Raw genomic sequence first — 22,349 nt, 5'->3', positions numbered from 1 at the left:
ATCCTTGCTATGTCTGAGGAGGTTATCTTCAAAATATTTCTGAGCATATACTGCAAGAAATCTTATCAGGTACATCATGTGACTTGACATGTTCGCGTACATTTTTAATTAATGTAAAGGTTTATCACATATACTACAATGGAACATGATTACGTTAAATACTTAAGAACAGTGAGGATCTAGGGTTTAACAAGTACAGCCCCCGTTCACACAAAAATTCAAATCCATATAAATTGTTAAGTATATAAGCGTAATAAGCGCCCGCGTCGCTGGTTACCGATCACTATTCATAGATAATAGATATATAATAACATGTTTTTGACGTTATCAAGAAATTGCATGGTTTGATTAGATTAAATCGAAAATGAGTCTATTTTATTGATTTTGTTGAAACCTACAATTGTCGCGTTGCAGGGTAATAGGTACATTAAACTGTTGACGGATGTCTTTGTTCAAGTTATTTGCCATCGCCTGTCATATGCACCAAATAGATGATTTCACACCTTTCGTTTAGTGTAAACGAGCACACGACCGAAATCACCACTGAGTGTTTTATTTTTGTTGTTTTATTTATTATATTATGTTATGATTAAAATTTTCAAATGGATAAAAGAAAAATTCTCTTCACAATTACTTAAAATTATGTACTGAAAATAAAGTAAGTATTATTATTACACAGAATTATTATTATTACTATTAATTTTTACATTGATATTTAATATAGTAGGTACTTGTTATTATCTTAATTTATATTATTTTGTTTAGAATCTACAAATTATTATAATTATAACAGTTTACTAAATAGTACCTATCATTTGCTATTAATTTGTAAAAATAATTAAAACAACTTAATATAAACAGTTTACAAAGATATTGATTAATTCAAATACCCATACATATTACTTAATACCCATCACTACATATAAATTAAAATAAGATTATTGAAATTTTTATTTTATAGTCCATAAATTATGATAATTCAAAAGTTAGTAAATCAGATGACCGAAAAGAACATGATAGTTGTGTAACTGAAAATTTAATTTTGCTGACTCAAATTTAGACAAGGTATGTTTTTAATTTATGATAAATTAGTTAGTAGGTAGGTACTCATAGATACAATCATGTAAAAATAACATTTTGAAAGATACTTGTATATATTATTAAATAATAAATATTATATAATATATATTATTTATTAATGTACCAGGTACCTACTCAGTTTGTGAAAATACAAGTAGAGCAAGTACTAATTTCAAAGTTATTATAAAATTATAAACAAAATGTGAAGTTATTTATTTATTTTTGTTTAATTGCAGCTTATAACTTATAAATTATGAACAACATTTATATTATAAATTATTAAATAGGTATACTATGAAATATTTATTTTTAAGTAATAGATGATGTTAATTCTCACTGCAGTTGACAATATTTTGGTGATATGCTGATATTGTTCATAGTTTAAATATGTCACTGTTGATGAAAATACAAATATAAACTAGCAATCACAACATTGGAAGCCTCCAAAATTTTGATTTTCCTTACTCCAAACATATTAAAAGGAAAAGAAGAAAACGCTTTTAAGAGTTAATCATTTGGAGATATATTCTTGGCTTGTATATTCTAAAGAGTCAAAAGGTTTATATTGTTTATATTGCTCCATTTTTGTTCACACAAATATTGGGTGTGGCAACAAAAATCACATGCCATTGAAGACTTTGGTAACTGAACCACTTATTCATTTCGCAAAGTTATTAGGAAAACAAGGTAATTTAGAAACTCATGAAAATAATCAATATCATATCAAAGCTATTCAAGATGGACAAAATTTTATAAAAAGTTTTAATAATCCAAAAACGGATATAATTAACCAACTAGATAGTCATCGCCTTAAAATAGTCAAAGAGAACCGAGAACGATTAAAACCCATAATTAAAACAATTATTTTTTTGGGAAAACAAAATATACCAATTCGAGGCCATAGAGACAATGGGTCTATTTTTGATAACCCTGATAAACCATTGGGTAATGAGGGTAACTTTAGAGAATTACTTAAATTTCGTATGGAATCTGGTGACTTATTACTCAAATCACACTTTGAACAAACTGGAGCAAACGCAACTTACATTAGCAAAACCACTCAAAATAAATTAATATTTATTATAGGTGATTTAATCCTTCAAAAAATACTGACAGATGTAAATAACAGTCCTTTTTTTAGTATCATGTTTGACGAAACTACTGATATGGCACACATTTCACAACTTGTATTAGTTATTCGGTGTATCAAAGACAAAATTATTCGTGAAGACTTTATTGGTTTTATCGATGTCCATAAAGAAAATTTTAATTCAAATGACGACGAGCCAAAAATGAGTGGAACTTTAATTGGTGATACAGTTTTAAATATTCTTAAAAAGTTTTCACTAAATCTAGATAATTGTATTGGTATATCTACTGATAGTTGTGCTACAATGGTTGGTTTAGAACGAGGAGCTGTTACAACTTTACAAAATGATTTAAAATTTGCTGTTAAGTGCCCATGTTTTAACCATGCACTAAATAATTCTTTGATAAAAGGATGTAAAGTACAGAGTATCCGAAACACATTTGGAACTATTTCTGAAGTTGTAGCATTTTTCAATTCATCTGCTAAACGCACTTTTGTTTTGAATAAATATTTGGGACATTCTTTGCATTCACTATGTCAAACTCGATGGGTAGAAAAACATGACTCCATACTTCAGTTTTCTACATCTTTGGTAAAAATTGTAAAATCATTGGATAGTATTTCTGAGTGGTCTGACACTGTAACATCTTCAAAAGCTCATAATCTTTCAAAGTCCTTAACATGCTGTGAATTTATTGTATCTTTGCATTCAATATCTAATATATTTTCTGTTACTTCACCCATTAGTCGCTTATTGCAATCCAAAAATCAAGATAAACTCTCTGCAACTAATATCATACAAAGTGTTTTATCAACATTAAAAACAAAACGTCAAAATAGCATTGATGTTTTTGCTGAAATATTTGAAATATGTAAAACTAATTTTGATGAGTTGAATATTTCAATTACCTTGCCTAGACTTGGTAATAAAATGTTGAACAGAGCAAATCCAAAAGTTAAAAGCCCTGATGAGTTTTATCGAGTTGCCATTTTTTTACCATTTATTGACAATATAATATGTGATTTAGCTAACCGATTCAGCAAAGAAGTTGTTGAAATATTTGATCTTGATTTGTTTCTGCCTAATGTTATAGTAAAAGTATTTCTCGACAAATGTATTCTTGGCAATAAAGTACAACATATTATGGACAAATTTGGAGAAATTTTAATTAAACATTTGTCTTATTCAAAAGATAGTATTAACATTAAATTGGCAGGAGAAATAGAATTATGGCATGAGTTTTGGATAAATAAAAATAAAATTCAGTCTGGTGATATTCCTAAAACAGCTATTGATTTACTTGAGTATTGTGAAGAATTATTATATCCATGCATTTCAATTTTGATACAAATATTATCTGTGTTACCCGCAAGCACATCATCTGCTGAACGTTGTTTTTCTTCTCTTCGGCGGTTAAAAACATGGACAAGAACAAGAATGGGAGAGGACAGATTAAATGGTCTTGCTTTAATTCACACTCATAAAGATGTAGAAATTGATATTGAAGATGTAATTAATATTTTTTCTAAGTCATCAAGAAAATTAAATTTTGTGTTATAAAAATGTATTTATTCTGTAAACTATCTATACAATATATATAATATGTAAGTAATATGTATATGTATATAAATTATAAAATAAGAAAAAAAAATTATGTGTATATTAATTATTAATTTTTGGAAGCAGCCCCTATATTTACGTCTATGAAATACTACTGCCCCCCCCGTTATTTTTGGCTGGATCCGCCCCTGATGGCATATGTGCATTATTGCTAATATTCCGTTATAAAATATGTACCTATAATGTTTAGAACTGTACAAAGTATAGATTTAAAACAAATAGGCTGCAGCAGTGTACTATTGGCAAATCAAATCATTTGTGGGATATTTATATATGTATATATTGTATAATATATACTTAGAAAAGTACCTACCTGTAAATTTTTTCTAAATCTAATAAATTAAAAATTTATTATTACGATATTAAATCATTGTTATTTTATAGTTTTACATCACAAATAAATAAATAAATAAATAAATAATAATAATAACAACAACAATAATTATTTATAAATCGTTTCTTCAAGTCAACGATCTCCAAACGTATCAATAATGTAATCGGGAGAGTTGCTTACTGAATCTTGCATGACGACGAGATTCAATCTCTATTCAGTATAAACATCGTATAATATATAACGTTATTGCAGGATTTAATGATTTTATTAATGCCAACTTTCTATTGTGAGATTCTCTCGTTGTATATAATAGTTGTCTTGTTGAGTTTTTTATTAACTATTATATTTAAAGTTGATCTCTTAACCTCCACTACAGTTAGGGCAGTGAGCACGGAAATTTTTTTGAGGAGAGAGGATTCACATTAATAATAATTAGGCGTAAATATCAAACCTCAAAACTTGTTTGAAATTATTTTCATAGAAAAAAGAAATTTCAAGGGAGATATTGGGCACTTCTCTTTCCAGGGGAGGATCTAAGGGGGGCAAATGAGCAACAGCTCTCCTCCCATAAACTAGCTAATTCTAGAATGTCTGTTTTTGATAGAAAAATTAATATGAATAAATTAATATAATTGAAAACGGTTTTAGAAGCAATCGATCATAAAGTCAAACCTGTAGTTATTTTATTAGTAAAATAAAATAAAAAAAAAAAACGAAAAATTTTGTTAAATTTGTTCTGTTATTTTTTTTTTTTTTATATTATAACATTTTTTATATTTTACTATGAACTATTATATCTCGTGTACAATTAATTTAACTTATAACTAATCATTTATTTAAATAATCTGATTATACAGAAAAATTGGAATTTTATTTAAATAATATTATTTACTTATAAGCTTACATAATATTTATACGTATTTTTATTAAACTTTGGCTAAAATTTTACCCAAGAAGGTATTCAAATATTGGGTCTCGATGAACTTTTTTCAAAAATGTATACGGCTAATAAGTAACTAAAATGTTACATTTATATATCAGGCAGAATCACCGGATTGAGCCACAATTTTAATGAACCATGTAGGAACGTTTAAAGTCAGGAAACAAATTTTAATTCGAAAAAATTATATTTTTAAATACTAAATCCAATACAACACCAAATTTATTATTTTTTAAGACCATTTTCAAGAATATTATCCTCGTTAAATACATTTTTAATAACTGAGGATAACTACTACTCGTCCGAATTTCGAATCGGGCACATTTTCGGAAAAACTATCCTCCGCTTAACGATAAAATTTACTGTAGAAAAAGAGGGTTTTCCGTTTGAAAAACAGGAGTTTGTATATCTCTGCAGGATAGGTCCTCCCTACGGTATTATAGTGCGAAAAAATCTCAATTGTTTTGAACTGCGGCCTTTGGGCCGTAGATCTCTGTGTTTTAAAATTCTAACACTCGAAAAATTCGAATAGACTCGTCGTCAAAGGGATGAATAAAAACGGGGGGTGGGGTAAGGGGGTAAGAGGAGGGCGGATGAGGGTGCTCGTCGAGTTACCGCGTACATGCGTGTCTCGACGACGTTTCACTCGCGTAACGATAACTGAACGAACACAGCGAAATGGTATTGCGGCTGCAGTGCAAGTTCCGGTGCGTTCTGCAGTTACAGCGGCCATAATATTATATTATAATATTGTACGTGGTCTCGTCGTGCGTGCGTACAAGATATTATAATATAAAGTCGCACGTGCATATTTCTTCACGACGGAGTCGTATAATGTCGCAAGACTCGCGGCCGGCGAGAGGCATTCAAAGAGTGATACGCACGCGTGTGGGGGGAGGGCGAGGGAGAGAACGGATATAATATGTGCACGAGAGAGAGTATAATAATATGTACACACACACACACACACACACACACACACGAGCGTAAACGGGATTAAATGAACAAATGAAACGTAAAAATTCCCGAGAAGAAATAACACATCGGTATAAGTATATTACAATGTATACATACACACACACACACACACACACACACGCCGTGTCTAAGGTACGTACAACGTACAATAATATGTTGTGGGGCGTGTGTGGGGCGCGAGATGTCTTTATATTATATTGTACACAATATTATTATAATATTATAATAACGCAACGCGTGAAACAGTTGGCGAGCGCCGTGTAATAATATTGTAATGCTTATATTATATGTATATATGTGTGTGTGTATTACGTACCTATATATTATATATATATATAACAGGTATAATATGTGTCTTAGGCATACACCTAATAATAATAATAATAATAATAATATAACGCTCTAGTGTGCGGGCGGCGTCGCGGACGGTTTTACACCGCGAATAGATAACGCTCGGCTGATAACGCGACACGCACACGTGCGCCTCGTACACACGAGCAAACGATTAATGGGCGTAGGCACTTGTCGCGTGGGCGTATAAATGTGTACGCAACCGCCGCCGAACACAATAATGATAATAATAATAATGATAATAATAATAATAATAATAATAATAATAATAATAATAATAATAATAGCGTTATAACGAGTCGTGTCGAGCTTCGCGCGGGGAGGGTTGGCGAGTACAATTATAATATATACATATGTATATATTTTATATATGCACACTGCAGTCATATAGCTATTTATTATATATTATTATTACCGTGTACCTATACCTCTATACCTATATACATAGGTACCTTTACATTATATAGTGTCGACGACGACGACGACGACGAACTCGATGACTGCAACGGCAGCGGCGGCGGCGATGACGACGACGACGACGACAACTCCCACACGGCCGGTGCACAAGCGCATACGATAGTAATGATAATAACGTACGGTCTGTTTCTCTAATTGATGACCTCTGGTCACATAATGTGGAGCATTCGTTATCCACTGTTAAATACAAACACACACAAATATACACACACACAATACACATACATACATACATACATATGCACACGCAAATAATAAACACACCCGCGAGACGAAACCAGTCGTCGTCGCCCATAATATTTTTCGTTTCGATCGTACGCGTTATATTATTATTATTATTATTATTATATGGGTTCATGATATGCGCTTGGGCATATTGTTATTAATGTACATGGTGTGTATAATGCGATTGGCCATACGGTAAATCCGCGTCATATCTATACCGCCGTATTCTACGCCTCGTGTTCTGCTATTATAATAATATACTGTTACCTATTTCATAATAATAATAATATATTATTATGAACGTAAGCCGCCGTGTGGCTGTATATGCACATTATTATATGATATATTACTGTCGTACGAGAGAACGCGGTGAGATAAATTCGAGTCTACACTCTATACAGGCGGATGGACGGAGAATTTCCCAAAGTCGATTTTAAGTGAAACGCCTGTAGATACTTGACCGCCGTACTCTTATATGTACGCGTAAATACCGTCGAAATATACACAGCACTCAAAATTGACGTAGACCGCGGCCCGCAGTTTTTTCATACCTACTCGATTATTCACAAAAGTAAAAACCGTGTTCACTAAATAAATATGATGTTCTCATTGGCCATTTGATAAACAACGGATATATAGGTATGTCGGTGTGTATTGCTTGTGAAATTGTTTATAATTTATTCGTCATGAACCGTGTACACCGCGCAAGAGCTTAGAGATTATGATTCTATCGTTCTGCACTTCTGCAGTTAAGCATATTATATGTTTACACCAAATACTTAAACTATGTTTTAAATAACATAATACCTTATAGTTAGAGTCTAAAAACAGTATCTGCAGTTAATGTTCAATTGTAATAAATATCCACATTAATGTTTACCGGTTTTAGCAATATTTTTTCACTTAGACTTTTATTAACTTACAATTCAAATTAGTCCTATACGCTATATTGTGTAGCGAGCAATGCGTGAGTAAGTATAGTAGTTATCCACGCTGGATAATATCGATTCGTGTAATTTTCCTAAGTCACCCTTAACGTTATTACGGACACCTAAGATCGTTAATGTATACTTTTTAATGTTGTACGTCATTTTTTAGTTTTTATCACATAATATATTGTTAGATATTTATACAAGTATCTTTTAAATTTTAGATTAACTACATGTAAATATGTAATAATAGTATGGTTCGTGTAGTTATGCTAAAATACAGGTAAGAAGTTTAAATGAGACAATAATAAATAAAAGTGCATTTACATAACTCTATAATTTTTAAATTATTTTCATTGTTTTCAACCGTTCTAAAATATTACATTATAATATGGTTACAGTACTATTGTAGGATTGCTTGTATGCATTTATTTTGTTCTTTTTATAAACTTGTTTAAATACAAGGCTTGCTATGAAATGTTGTGTAACTTGTTATTTGTAAATGTATTATGTTATACCTAATAATACAACTGATGGCCTGGAAAAGATTAAGTTAACACGGCCTATATAATAAATACAAGCTCAAAAGTCATATGTACTTAATAAATTAAAAGTCGAAAATAAATATATAATATTTTAAATACACTTAAACATTGTTCGTGTATTTATAACTTGAAATGTGTACCTTTAAATTGATATTGATATTTCAATTAATATCTATAATAAATTAAAAACTTAGAGGAGGTGCGGAAAAAGCGAAAATTACTAATAATTTCCTTATAAAAACCTGAATATTGGTCCTAGTGGAAGTGGATTAACATATTATTATTAAACTTTATAAAGTTAGAAAAAATATATACAATATGATTTTTTTAAATATAACAATATTTGTATGTTAATTATACAAGCAGTATTTATGTAAAACACAACAATTTAAAAATTCTTATGAAGTTACAGAAAATGTATAATATATACATATATATCGAAAAATCTTATGTATCTATATACACAGATAATATTCTTAACTTAAAGTGTGTCGATAGATTATAGATCAATTTACTATTATACTATTATAAAGATAGCAACACGAGATTAGTTCGAAATTAATTTATTATTGTCTTAAGAGGACGTCATACCCCCATGTATCGTCTTCGTCTTACACACGTATACGACATAGACAAAATGTGTATACGGAGTCTGAGTAGAACTCGCTCAATTTTGATTTTAGAATGAATATACCTATTATAAAATTAAAAGATGATAATATTTCTGAGAGCAAGACGCTAAGTTTTTTCCATTATTCTCAATATAACGTTCATTATAATCGTTTAGAATTAGCAAAACTTTCAAAATTTAAATTTTTTTATAAAAAATTAGCGTATTGCTCTCCAAAATATTGTCATATTTTAATTTTATAATAGGTACTTTACTCTAGAAGCAAATTTGAGTGAATTTTACTCAGACTGCGTCAACGGGTTTTGTCTATGTCGTACATGTATAAGACAGAGACGAAACATGTGAGTATGACGTCCTCTTAATTCGTGGCATCATCAATAAACACTTAGTGGTTATTTTCGTTTTGAATTAATTTAGTTGTAGGTTGACGGCCCTTTACACGTCATTCATTCTAAGGGCAGATAAGAGACAAGTGGTGGGACATCAAAAGTTCTGTTTGGTATAAATTGTTCGACCCCCTTCCAAGGTTTATCGATATTAGCAGAGTATATACAGATTCACTAGTTTCTTAATCCTCAAAACTTGATTCTGTCGTATACATTTTTTTTAACATTGCCGTGAACAGATGGTTAAAATATTTCAGTAGGTAAGCTATAGATTACAATCACTGAATTACGTTATACTTTAACCCTCCCACCCCTTTCGATCGCATTTATACAAAGAATACGTTGTAATTCGGTTCTGTTCGATATTGGATAGGTACTGTTTTTATGAAGATTGATGACTACAACGGCGAGCGGATGAACCCCACCCACGAGTTTTATTTAAGTGTATAGAAAATTAAAAGAGCGCCTAAAAATATCTTGACTATACGCGCCTGCACCCGCCACCCATCAACCACCGAATTTGTTTTGTGAATCGTCTGATTGAAATATGCCTCTTTATAGCGACCACTGGCACTTACAGCAGTGAAAAGGTACGAAACGGAGTAACCTGCACAACAGCGTATAACACTCTCCTTCAAACGGTTTTCGCGCGTACGAACCGACCGACCGGCCGGCCGTTGGCGTAAAGTTATTGTTTACGTGAAGTACTATTATTTTTTTTTTTACATAATTATTATTATCATTAAAAATATTGCATATTGTTATATCACAACTATTATTAAGCCATTAATGTCATAAAAATCATATATTATAAAATTTATTTCTCAAAAAAATTATATGTTATAAAAGTTATTTTTTATAAAATAATTAAAAACATAATTTAATAATACCTATATTCAAAAAATGGACTATAAAAATGCATCTAGATTATATTTATTATTGCTTTAAAATTGGAAAAAAATTTAAAATGATTCTACAATAGATTATTTTTTTTAATAGTATTGATTGTTTTTACTTGTTTAGTTCTGTTGTACTTCTGTTTTCTTAATCATTCATTTTAAAATAATAATTTAAAAAACAGAAATTTTATCGTCAATAACTTATCGTGCTATATAATTTATTATTTGTTAATCGTCACTTGACAACGAGACAGTGAAATGAATTAGAAAATAATATGACAATAGTAATAGGGCTATAATAATATACTTTGCATATATTATTTGTATATTTATTAGTACAATTATACTTGGCATTGAGTACCATAACTGGTACTCGCTCGGAATCGGTTTATTTTTCTTTAAATAAACATACAATTATATCAATAAGCTTATAAGATAAGAAAATTATTAGAAATATGAAAAAAAAACCCAAGGCCTGTGGTGTAAATATGTCCAAAAATACGATGGCGTACGTGACGAAACCAGTTAGTACCTGTATTGGTATTCTTGGCGCGTGAGGACAACTCGGTAAAAATATTCCGGCAGTCACTTGTTAAGGATAATTTTGTCAAAAAATGCAAAAACAATTACTTTAAAATAATCAGTATCACCAAAAACACATTTCATACTTACCGACCAACGTTTCAAAACACCAGAAAAAAAGATGCCTTTGCATCAAAATTCTAGCCCTAGTTATTGCGCGTTTTATTTCTTTCTGATCTTTTTGTTTTCCACGGATAAATTTGTACATACCTTATAAAACACATTTTAAGTATGTTACAGTATAACTATATAATTAAAAACAATAAGATAAAAGTTACCAGGGCGAGTTGTAAGAGGACGGTGAATTTTATTATGGGCGTTCTACTATTGCGATATCGCATTCTAATTTTACTTTTACTGTAGTCTGCAAGTATAGATCTCATCAAAATAAAATATAAGTAGGTAGCTATTCATTTTCATTATTGCTAAATTGTATTTTAAAATTACTTTAACTACTTCAAGCATTACTAACATTACTTACAAATGTACCATATTTACAAGAAGAAATTTAAAAGCTGGCATCTGACGTGTAAGAAGATTAAAATTATCGTCATTTAGATATTTATTACCAAGACCAACGTTTAGGATTTTTCGAAAAATTGATTGTTTAAAATGAAAAAAACTTACTGTATGTGTTGCGAAATTGAACATTTCATTAATTGCATTTATTGATGCTAACCCAAAGTCGGTAATTATTTCCAAATTTGAATTTTTTTTAAAATATTTTTATTTTCGACTTTAAAGTTATTAATATTTTTAAACAACTGAATACATAAATCTTCATCACTTGAAGTTATCAACATATAAATTAATGGAACAACCGTTCTGTTATTTCCTCTTTTATTTGATCCGTGTATAACAAATAATTGGTTAAATAATACAGGACAAGATTTAAATGTACCATCTATTACTCAAAATGACTTATTTTTTTAAATCATACAATTTTTTGTTGCTGTAAATATCATGACATAATAATTTCTCCATTAAAATGACTTTATTAAAAACAATTTATTGTTTAATACATGTTGAAGTTTTTCGGAAATAGTTATTTCAGAAATTAATTTTGGCTCTTTCCATTCCTTACCCATTCTTCGTCGTTTAATTAAACATCTAGTTGAGTTTTTAGAAACTAGTGATGAAGTTGCGACATTATCGATTCTTGATAAATTATTGATGCAGTATCATAAGCGTCCCCAGGAGGGCAAGATGGGGCACTCCCCTTCTAGAATTTTAAATTTGTTACCTAATTCTAATAATTTAATGTATTAATGACGAAAAATAATAATTTTATAATGTTCTATAAATAAAATTTATAAAAATCTTCATTTATTTTTAAAATTAATTTTGCTCCCCCCCCTCCTAGAAAAATGTCTGGGGACGCCTATGTGCAGTATCATTATTTTTATCGGCTTTTCGCTTGATGCTTTGTTTAATTTTTTTAATTTGTAAATATTGTGGATCTGGCTCATGAGAAAGTTCGTTAATTGAAAAATGCTTACCTTTTGGATCAATAATATGAATATTATTTTTAATAATAGTCTGTATCCGTACTCCACATCGATAAATCCAATAAAACCCAAGATTATCGTCAATTTTTCGTTGGTACTGTATATTAAATATTTGTAAATAGTCATTGTTCGCGCAAGTTATCGAGTGCGATAACTTTAAATAGATTTTATTGCCGCCCTAATCGCGACTCCTCTCCTCTGGGGTCGATGGCCCTATTATATGCTATTCTGAAATCGATTGCTCGACAGTAAAAACGGATTAGTAGTTTAACGGCCTTCACAATCACGTATCTTTACGGAATTATAACCGCCGTAAAGATTACGTACAGATATTGCCCTATCTCAGGTGATATAGGGTCATTGGCCACTAATTTCGGATAGCATATTTTTTGGTGTTGTCGGAGACACCGGCAAAAAGAACAGTGACTCCTCTGTGCGACGCCTTCGTGGTAACAAGTTGTCGGCACGTTGCCGCCTAAGACCGTCTTGTGAACAGTGTCCAACGTCCAAGTGTCCAAGTGTGCGCCCGTTTTAGACATTTACCTTCGCATAGGTCGGTTTTCTTGTGTTTGAAATCAAAACGGTTACACCTCTCGCGTTCCGAACCGTATATATATATATATATATCGTTGTTGCGACATCCGCACTCCGCTAAACTTAAATACATATATATACACTGCCTTGCGGTCTTCGTTTAGAATTGAGTATGTCGTTCCGATTGTCGCTAAATTAATATAACATTACCACACGACTTCCGTTGTGTACCGATCGGTCGACGTATGTGAATTGCAAGTGTTGTCTACTATTAGCTTATTATCTTTGTTTTGGTTGCCTGTTGTTATACCGTCGTGCTCAAGAAGAAACAGCTGACCAGTGGCCTGACTGTCGCCGTCAATTGGTCACCTGCCAACGACAACATCGGCATAGGAACGGAGTCACGTAAATACTGTCATTATTTTCATATCTTATATTTTTATATATATACAAATTGTACCACAATTGTTTAGATCGTATTTGGCCAAATATTATTATTATTATTTCTTATTATTCTTATTATTATTATTATTATCACCACGACGAAAGTGATTGTGATATCTGTTAGTCTATTATCAATCATTGTATAAACTGTCAACACTTCGTCGTTGGTGATACGTTAATTTGTACATTTTAATATTATATTTGTGTAATCCATACTTTAAATACGACTCGAATGTCTATATTTTGTATGGTCACCTCTCTTTAAGCAATTCTTCACGTTTATTCCAAGTTCATCTTTCGGTGGTGTAGTCAGCGAGGCCGACCACAGATTTGTAGGAGCCTCGTGGCTAAACAATAATTTATATCCAATGTATCACGCTTTTCATAAATAGAAACTATGGGCTATAAACTATGAAGTAATGGTCAAACTTAATTCTATTTTCATTAAATTTAACTTCTAAGTATTGCTTGTAAGTATTCGTATTCGTAAACTGAGTGATTAATGACAAACTATATAGTATAATATACCTAACAATAGTCTGCTCATGCACGAAAACCTAGTATTTTTGTATATCTATATGCCGTAGGTACCGATAATAATATAAATAAAGATTAAACTGAAACGATTAAACAATAAGGAACAATAATGGTCTTTTTAGGTATATACTTAATCCAATACGCTGACAAAAACAATTATTTTGGTATAGAAAAACAAATAGGTATGGAAATAAGAGTAAAACACAGTTGCGTACGATTTTACCTGATTTTTAACTATTTAGTCCGTGACACTAAAACTGTTCCTTGAGTACCGCGACCCACACTATTTACCCTATTCAACGCTATGAGTTCTTAACCTATACCGTTTATTTTTATTTTTTTTTTTGTATTTGTATTTGTATTATATTTTGTTTTAATTTTTTAATGTTCTATACTTGGGTCGAATAATCAAAATTTTGGTTTATAAATTAAAGTATTTTCAGTAAATGAAGTTCTAATTTAAAAAAAACGGGGCAATTAATTTAACTACGGTGTGAACCACTGAGGCGAAACGGCCCATGGCTGCTAGGTTCGGAGGGTCAGGGGCCAGTTTTTGTGTCGCGGACTATACTTAATATTACATTGTGTACGACATATTAAGCGTTATTAATAATTGACGAATTTATTTATTTATTAATTCTTTTACTATTATTTAGTTATTTTTATTAGGTATATTTTAATATTTTTTATTGATTGTTATAGAAGTATACATATTTTACTTGATATTTATTAGGTATATGGTAAATTGGTAAAATTAATAAATTTAATAGCGTTCCATGCAATTTTATACGCAAGATTTCATGTTCTACCCGAAAATAAATACTGTAGAGGTATAACCTTCTTGGTACGCAACAATATTAAAATACATCATTTTTATGTGAAGTGCATTTTATAGCACATACATTTTATGAGACTTAAATTTATGATTTGACTTTTGAACACTAGATATAGTCATTACTACTATTTAAGATAAACATAAGATTATGATGTTCAAACTTAAACATTTATTTATCTCAAGTAACTAAGAAAAATACATTTTTTTAGCAAACAAAGTATACATAAATTAAAAATAAGAACATCTAATTCTAAAAATCTTAAAATTATAAATAAATAAACAATAAATGAAATTAAAATATATGTTTTAAATAAATACACTGAATTATCCATAAATATAATAAAAAAAATGATTCAAAGATAAAAAACTTACAGGTACCTTGGATACAATTTATTTATTTTATTCAGAAAAAAAACTTTAAGATACCTACAAAATCATTTTTATAGTTATTAATAATTTAACATTTAATTTATAAAGTGTACGAACATAATGGTTGGCTTAATAGTTTTTTAAAATAGCAAAAAATTTTGAGGATGATTGAGCATTAAAAAAAAAAGATAATTATAATTACCTATATTAATAAATAAGAATGATGTACCAAATTGAATTTTTATTATCTGGATAATCATATTTTTCTTATCATAGCAACAATTAGACGGTCTTTAATAATAATTTTGAGCAAATAGCAAACATTGTTAAAAAAAAAAAAATTGAATTCTTTAATTTTATTGCAATTTGTATTTATACTCATATTGTTTATACTTGTAATGATACAACTTAATTAATTAAACATGTAAAATGTAAAAGTATTAGGAATAAAAGTATAATTGTTAAATAATATATTTTTTGAAAAAAATTGACAAATATAATATTGTTATTAATATTTATGTTTATACATATTTGTACTTGTTTATAACAAAGTAATCATATTAATTAATTGTATTAAAAGCATGTATGTTGATTGACACATAAGTGTAAAAAATAAGAACTAAATTACCTATAGGTACCTATAGGATTACTAAAAAATATTCAATGATAATCTATTTAAATAACTTTTTTATCTAAATAAAATATTTCAATACTTTTTACTACCTACTTAACCCTTAACTTGGCAAACCTAAAAAATGTCTTTTAAAATTATGTAAATGGTCAAATTAGAGTAAATTGGATGTCCTGAGTCCATTTTTTAGGTCATTTTTAATGTTGAGCCAACAGTTTTTGAGTTATACCTTGTATCTTTAAAGATACATTGCCATGAATTCCAAATTTCAAAAATGTATCTTTTTAGATACAATATTGTGTAAACTAATAACTAACCATGTATCCATAAAGATACAATACTCTAAAGTGCACAAATCATTTTTGTATCTTTTAAAATACACGGATTTAAAGTATGTATTCTAATATTTTATTTAATATTTATTTAAAATATAATAATATATAAATGGTAAAAATTATATTTCTCTTTGTTATTTATTGAATTAATACCAACATTTTTACAAAATAATTATTAATTGAAACTACAAAATAAAAAGTGTTTCAAAATAAAACTTAACATAAAATAAAATGATAACTTTAACTTTATATTTTATACATTTTTATAAAATCTATAACAATCGATAAAATATATATCAAATATAAAATATAATAAAATGAAAATACGTAATACCTAATACGTTAACTTTTGCAATAAAAATATAATACAAATAAATTATTTAATAATATTGGTAATTAAAAAAAATATATTATATGTTCAATGGGTACGTTATACCAGTTTTTCATTATTTTTCCTTGTGATATGTATAAAAACAATTTCTCGTATTGTTTATACACAGTCTTTTTTCACACTTAATGCAACTGATTACGGTTTGGCCTTTAGAACAAAGTACACATCGACCATTTTTTTACATGTTGAGGAAAATGGTCAAAATTGTCAAGACGCGTTAGGTTTGAATAAAGGTCAAATAAACAAATAATTAAACATGAATTTTCTTAGTAAAACAGGTAGTTAAAAAAAAAATATTTACAAACTTTAATTCTATTATTAATAGATTGTTATTATTAGATATTCAAAAAAACTTCATAGAATATTAGTGATATCATATTAATATACACCATATAAATACTATGCAATTCTTTTAAGATGGATTAAAATGTTAATTAGTATAACTTTTTTAAATCTTCAATAAAACCAATTGTCTTATAAACATCAATGCTTGTTTCTTCTAGATTTTTCTGGAATTCTGTATCATACAATCCCTAAAAAAGATCATATATGTTAGTATAATATATTAAGTATTATAATTTATAACAATTAAAGATTAAATAATTAGGTACTAGGAATTATTAATCTATAAACAAAGTTTGCTTTCAGATAATACATTTACAATACTTATGTTATATAATATAGTGTTTACTTTTAAAGTTTTATGAAGTTTTTGTAATTCAAGTATATAATAATACAATTTATTACAATCAAAAAAAAGTAATAAAATTATTTTTAAAAATTTTACTATTTATTTTATAATTTCATTTTAGAGTATGGTATGGTATAGTGTATAATTATTCCAAAGAATACAATATTATGTTTGTATTTTTGAGAAATTAAGAAACATAGGCTAGTACTGTACTACAATTTAGAATCCTTAAAAATCTATAGTACAAAAATCATGGTGGCACTGAAATGAAATGGATGTAACTTTGGTTACAATTTATTGTCCGTTTGTTAATGTGAAATAATTGACATACATAAATATGGGCTATCTTTTTAATATAGCTTTCATAAAGTCACAAATTAAAATATTTATAATATATAAATCATCATTTTTGTAAAAGGCAAGTCTGTAAATTACCTATTAAATATTTACCCAATTATTTAGAAACAATTTTTTTTCAGATAACTATTAAGAATTAAATAATTGTACTACAAAAAATATTATAATTACTGTTAGTCCTTGAATAACTGCATTCTGGTTTGAATTGGACAATTCAAAAAATTTTCTTATAAAATCCCCATCAAAAAATCCTTTATTTGATGTTATATCTTCTACTTTTTCTTTAACAACAGTAGTTAAGCTTTTTTGTAAGTCTGCCAGAAAATCACATAGTGTTGGATCCATTTTTGTAATAAATCCTGTTTAGATTATAACAAATAATTACAATTATGGAATTTAAAAAAAAGTTAAGTCAATATTAAATAAATATTTGCCTTAATTTTCTACAAAATGAAATAAAAATCATGCCTCGAGAAACCAAAATAGTAAGCTTTAAAACAACATTAAAAATATACTGATTAACTATGAAATTTAAAAATGTATACATTGTAAAACTGTAGTAACTTCAAAAATAACTGACAGATTATGTAGTTATACAGTTAAATAATATATTCAAGTAAATTTAAATAATAAATTATAAAATAGTATCTAAACATGTGATAAACAGGTGAAGAGTGTTATAATATTAGCTTGAAGCAAGTAGGTTAATTATTTAAATAACAAATTATAAGTTGCGTTTAATACCAATAATATTAATTAGTTACATCTGCTGTCTATTCTATTGGCTAGTAGAATAATTAATATGTATTCAAATCTAATACAAATAATCATTCATTACTTATTAAGCCTTTTGTAATTTTCTATGCAACTACCTCTATGATTAAAGAGGACAACAATATAACTAATATGGTAAAGATAGATGCCAAATATATAAATATTTATACCAATTAATGGGTAACAAATTCTAATTACATAGTTAGGTACTATGTAAAACAAGACATGAAACACTCACATAAATAACAAGATTAAATTCACTGAGATAACACAAAATAATTAACATCGAGCAGATTTCCTGCAAACAACAAAAACACCACTTAACCACTGGAACTATAGCTATCCTTTTTTATGAAAAACAAAGTTATAATAATAAATTTGTATAAATAATAATAGGTACATTGAAATGGAAAACATAAAAATAGTAGGTAATAATAATAATAATAATAATAAAAATAATAAATACATATATACAAATGTATAGAACTAAAATACTTCAAACATCAGACCATTATCTATTATGTCCTTCAAGGGAGATTATAAAGGAATTAAGCAAAGCATTTAAAATCTACAACTAGGTTATGAAAACAAAATAAAAGATGAATGAAAATGAAAATGTAATAAGGTATAGAAGCAGTTAAATTACTAAAAACACATGATATATTTAGTTACATTTTTTTATCTTGAAAACACATATTCTGAATTTTTAACTAATGTAAAAATATTTTAAGCAGTATTTAAAGGATGCCTTATAAATTATAATAATATTAAGGTTAATAGATTGTCAAAGAAAATAGTCGGCAATCTACAAGCATTATAATTAAAAAGTTTTTATATTATATTTTCTGCCAATAATATGTAAATTGGGCATTTAGGAAGAAATATTATAGTCCGCGACACGAAAACTGGTCCTTGAGTACCGCGATCCGCACTATTTAGTGTTTACCCTACTCAACGTTATGAGTTCTTAACCTATATCGTTTATTTTTTTTTGGTATTTGTATTATTTGTTTATTGGTTTGTAAATTAAAGTATGTTCTGCAAATGAAGTTTTAATTAAAAAAAACACGGCAATTAATTTAATTACATTGTGGACCACTGAAGCGAAACGACCACTAGGTTCGTGATGGTCAGGGGCCAGTTTTCGTGTCGCGGACTAAACATCTATAAATTTACATACAGACATGCAATTAAAAATTATAACAGTTTAAAATTCTTTAATAAATTAAATAATGTAAAATTAAAAAAAAGAAAAAGTTGTTAATTAGGTAACTTTTTTGCTATACAGTGATTATTAAGTATTGTTTGTACCTCGTCATCGAGAAGGTCAATGTAATGAATGTGTTAAAATTGAATTTGATGATCAATCATTGTATACTATGAGATTCAATAATTCCGACTTAAGGCAGTATACATTTTTGGTAATTAGGGTTTGCAAATAATTAATTTAACAAAAGATTAAAATTAGAAAAAAATGTTCGTATACCTATTTATTTTAGAAAGTAGGTACTGAAAAATGTCTTTTTCTCATCTTCCAAAGCATACCTAGATTCAATTTTCTACTAGAAACCTTCTTCAATGTAGATGATTTATACTATACAAAATATTTTCAGACACAAAAAATACACCTACATATTATTTAAAACTCATTACATTTATTGGTATGTTTAGAAACTAAAAATAACAAAAAATATACTTATTTTATACTAAGCTAATTTATTACTTAATTATAGAATTATAAGTATGGTAAAACCTGTCTTGTGCGGAATTGCACGGGACCAATAACAATTTCCGTTTTAGGAAGGTTTTCATAAAACTGAATAAAAAGGAAAATTCCGTGCTATAGAGTTACAATATTTCGCTTGATTAAGATTTAAGGTTGTAACATTTTCCTGTTAATAATAAAAATTTAAATATTGAAAATTGATAAAGATCATAGGTTACAATAAATTTTAATTTTTAGTAAATAATTACATTATAATATGTATTATTTAGATATTTCAAAATAATGATAAGTATATTAAAATTTCAAAAAAAAATTCCAAAATTTGAAGAACATATTTAGTAGGTATTAATAAAATAAAGTAAGCATGTTTTAAAATAGAATTAAAAATTCCAAAATGCGTGTAAAGTTTTTTGTTTGTTTTTTTCTTTAACAACTAACAACTTTTTTCTTTAACTTATAATTTTTACTTAAAACTTATACAAATCCTTGAAGACATTATGAGAACAAGTTAGACGAGATGAAACAACAGGAAAACTTTGACTACGGTGTGAAAATAATAAACACTGATGATATTAGATTCAAGATAAAATTTAGTTATTTATCGATACGAAATAATTGGTGACCTTAATAATTGTTTAATAGCAAAATAAACGTGGATATTAAAAATATTTTTGTTCATTTTATGACATATTTTTCCGTTTATTAAAAGTGTATATGATTTACGGGACTAAAAAATAGCTTTCCGATTTACATAAGATAAGTTTCGTTTAATCAAGGATTTAATCCTATGTTAAATTGTAATAAATTTGCGGGTACCTTAATAAATTTCCGCACAGAACAGGATTTCGTCTTTTTAGAGGTCCGGATAAGACAGGTTTACTGTACACGGAAATACAATAATGATTTATAAAAGCAATATATCTAAGTCTTTAACTTATAAAGTATTTTTTTATAATGTTATTGGTGTTCTTGGATAATCAAATTTTTTTTTATTTTCTTATTCTTCTAAAATTATTGATATTTTGTTTTAATCAAATTCATAAAATAATTAATGCTTCTTGTATATAAAAAAAAAAAAAAAATAAAAAAATGATAAATAGCTTCTGAAATAGATAGCTTAGATACTATGTAGGTATTAGTTGTGTAATTTCATTAAATCTAAACTCTAATAGACTTTTCAATTAAGTTTTCATTATAATATTTTTATATTCTTTAGTTGATACCCAAATTTAATAATAGGTAGATCTTAACAAACTTTTAATAGGTACTAATTCAAAGCATACTATTTTTGTTTTACTAAGCATGGTATTCTTATTACTTACTTTTTACTTATTAGATTTTAAGTAAAACGTTTATTTTAATAAGTAAAAAAAAATAAAGACAAGTGTAAATAAAAGTAAAAAAAAAAAAGATTATCAATTTGTATCATATTAAATTTTACGAACCAATAGTTCCACTATCTGTGCCATACATAATACTTCCTTGATTTGATATTTTTGTTTCACGAGTACTTTTTAATTGATTTATAGCTAATGAACCATGGGCAAAAACATTTATCAAATCATACGAGTGGAATTGGCCAATTAATTTAAAGTTGGAATTAGAATTTCTAAATAACAAAATAATTACAATAATAATTTTCAATACTAATTAATTACATAAATTAATAATCATCATAATTAAATAGTTTAAAATACCTGGATTTACAAAAAACATTCAAAGTTTTATTATTTTCTGCTCCCAGAAGTAAATTATTATCAATTACCTCTACGGTAGGTGGCCGTTTTAAACAATTTTGCAGACTAATATCTGCAGTTATCTATACAAAAAATAATAATAATAATAGAAATAATATAATAAAAAAATATTAAAGTTTTTTTATTAATATATACAAATAATAAATTGTTAAAATTACCGGTTCAAAATTGGTGTAACCAGCTTTGTATTTAATCGCTGTAAATGATTCCAATATATCCTCACACAATTTAGTATTTGCTTGAAATGAATATTCTATATCTTCATTATCTTTTGTGCATTGATGATTTAATTTTTTTTCAAGAGTCCAGGAAAATAATTGTATCTAAAGGACAAGTATATTTAAATAGTCAAATTAATAAGAAATGATCAATGTCAGATATTGAACTCGGGG

The 22,349-nt window shown here is 27.7% G+C and overlaps 2 protein-coding genes across 2 annotated transcripts; one reads left to right on the top strand and one right to left on the bottom strand.

The window, feature by feature from the left end:
• Positions 1–1,703: 1,703 nt before the first annotated feature.
• Positions 1,704–16,902, top strand: LOC112598327 (52 kDa repressor of the inhibitor of the protein kinase-like). Its single transcript, XM_025344735.1, has 3 exons — positions 1,704–3,042; positions 3,199–3,680; positions 16,762–16,902. The coding sequence occupies exons 1-3, from the start codon at positions 1,704–1,706 to the stop codon at positions 16,900–16,902; spliced, it is 1,962 nt and encodes a 653-aa protein (XP_025200520.1).
• Positions 16,903–17,065: 163 nt separating this feature from the next.
• Positions 17,066–21,754, bottom strand: LOC112598363. Its single transcript, XM_025344792.1, has 3 exons — positions 21,646–21,754; positions 17,872–18,059; positions 17,066–17,185 (listed from the first exon to the last, which is right to left on the bottom strand). Exons 1-3 carry the CDS (start codon positions 21,671–21,673, stop codon positions 17,087–17,089), a joined length of 315 nt encoding a protein of 104 aa, XP_025200577.1. The 5' UTR covers positions 21,674–21,754; the 3' UTR covers positions 17,066–17,086.
• Between the last annotated feature and the right edge of the window lie 595 nt (positions 21,755–22,349).

The sequence above is a fragment of the Melanaphis sacchari genome, unplaced genomic scaffold, assembly GCF_002803265.2.
Source record: "Melanaphis sacchari strain LSU unplaced genomic scaffold, SCAv2.0 Contig47_pilon_pilon, whole genome shotgun sequence".
NCBI classification, from domain to species: domain Eukaryota; kingdom Metazoa; phylum Arthropoda; class Insecta; order Hemiptera; family Aphididae; genus Melanaphis; species Melanaphis sacchari.
The sequence above is the reverse complement of the archived record's forward strand: the minus strand, read 5'-3'. Positions and strand labels throughout refer to the sequence as shown.

Excerpts from the sequence above, each read along its gene's own strand:
- LOC112598327 (XM_025344735.1), top strand. The coding sequence starts at position 1,704 with ATGCCATTGAAGACTTTGGTAACTGAACCACTTATTCATTTCGCAAAG. Across the intron at positions 3,043-3,198 it reads TGCTGAAATATTTGAAATAT|CTAACCGATTCAGCAAAGAA; the intron begins GTAAAACTAATT and ends TATGTGATTTAG. Across the intron at positions 3,681-16,761 it reads TAGAAATTGATATTGAAGAT|TCTTTTTTCACACTTAATGC; the intron begins GTAATTAATATT and ends GTTTATACACAG.
- LOC112598363 (XM_025344792.1), bottom strand. The coding sequence starts at position 21,673 with ATGTATGGCACAGATAGTGGAACTATTG. Across the intron at positions 18,060-21,645 it reads CACAGATAGTGGAACTATTG|GATTTATTACAAAAATGGAT; the intron begins GTTCGTAAAATT and ends TAATCTAAACAG. Across the intron at positions 17,186-17,871 it reads CAGTTATTCAAGGACTAACA|GGATTGTATGATACAGAATT; the intron begins GTAATTATAATA and ends GATCTTTTTTAG.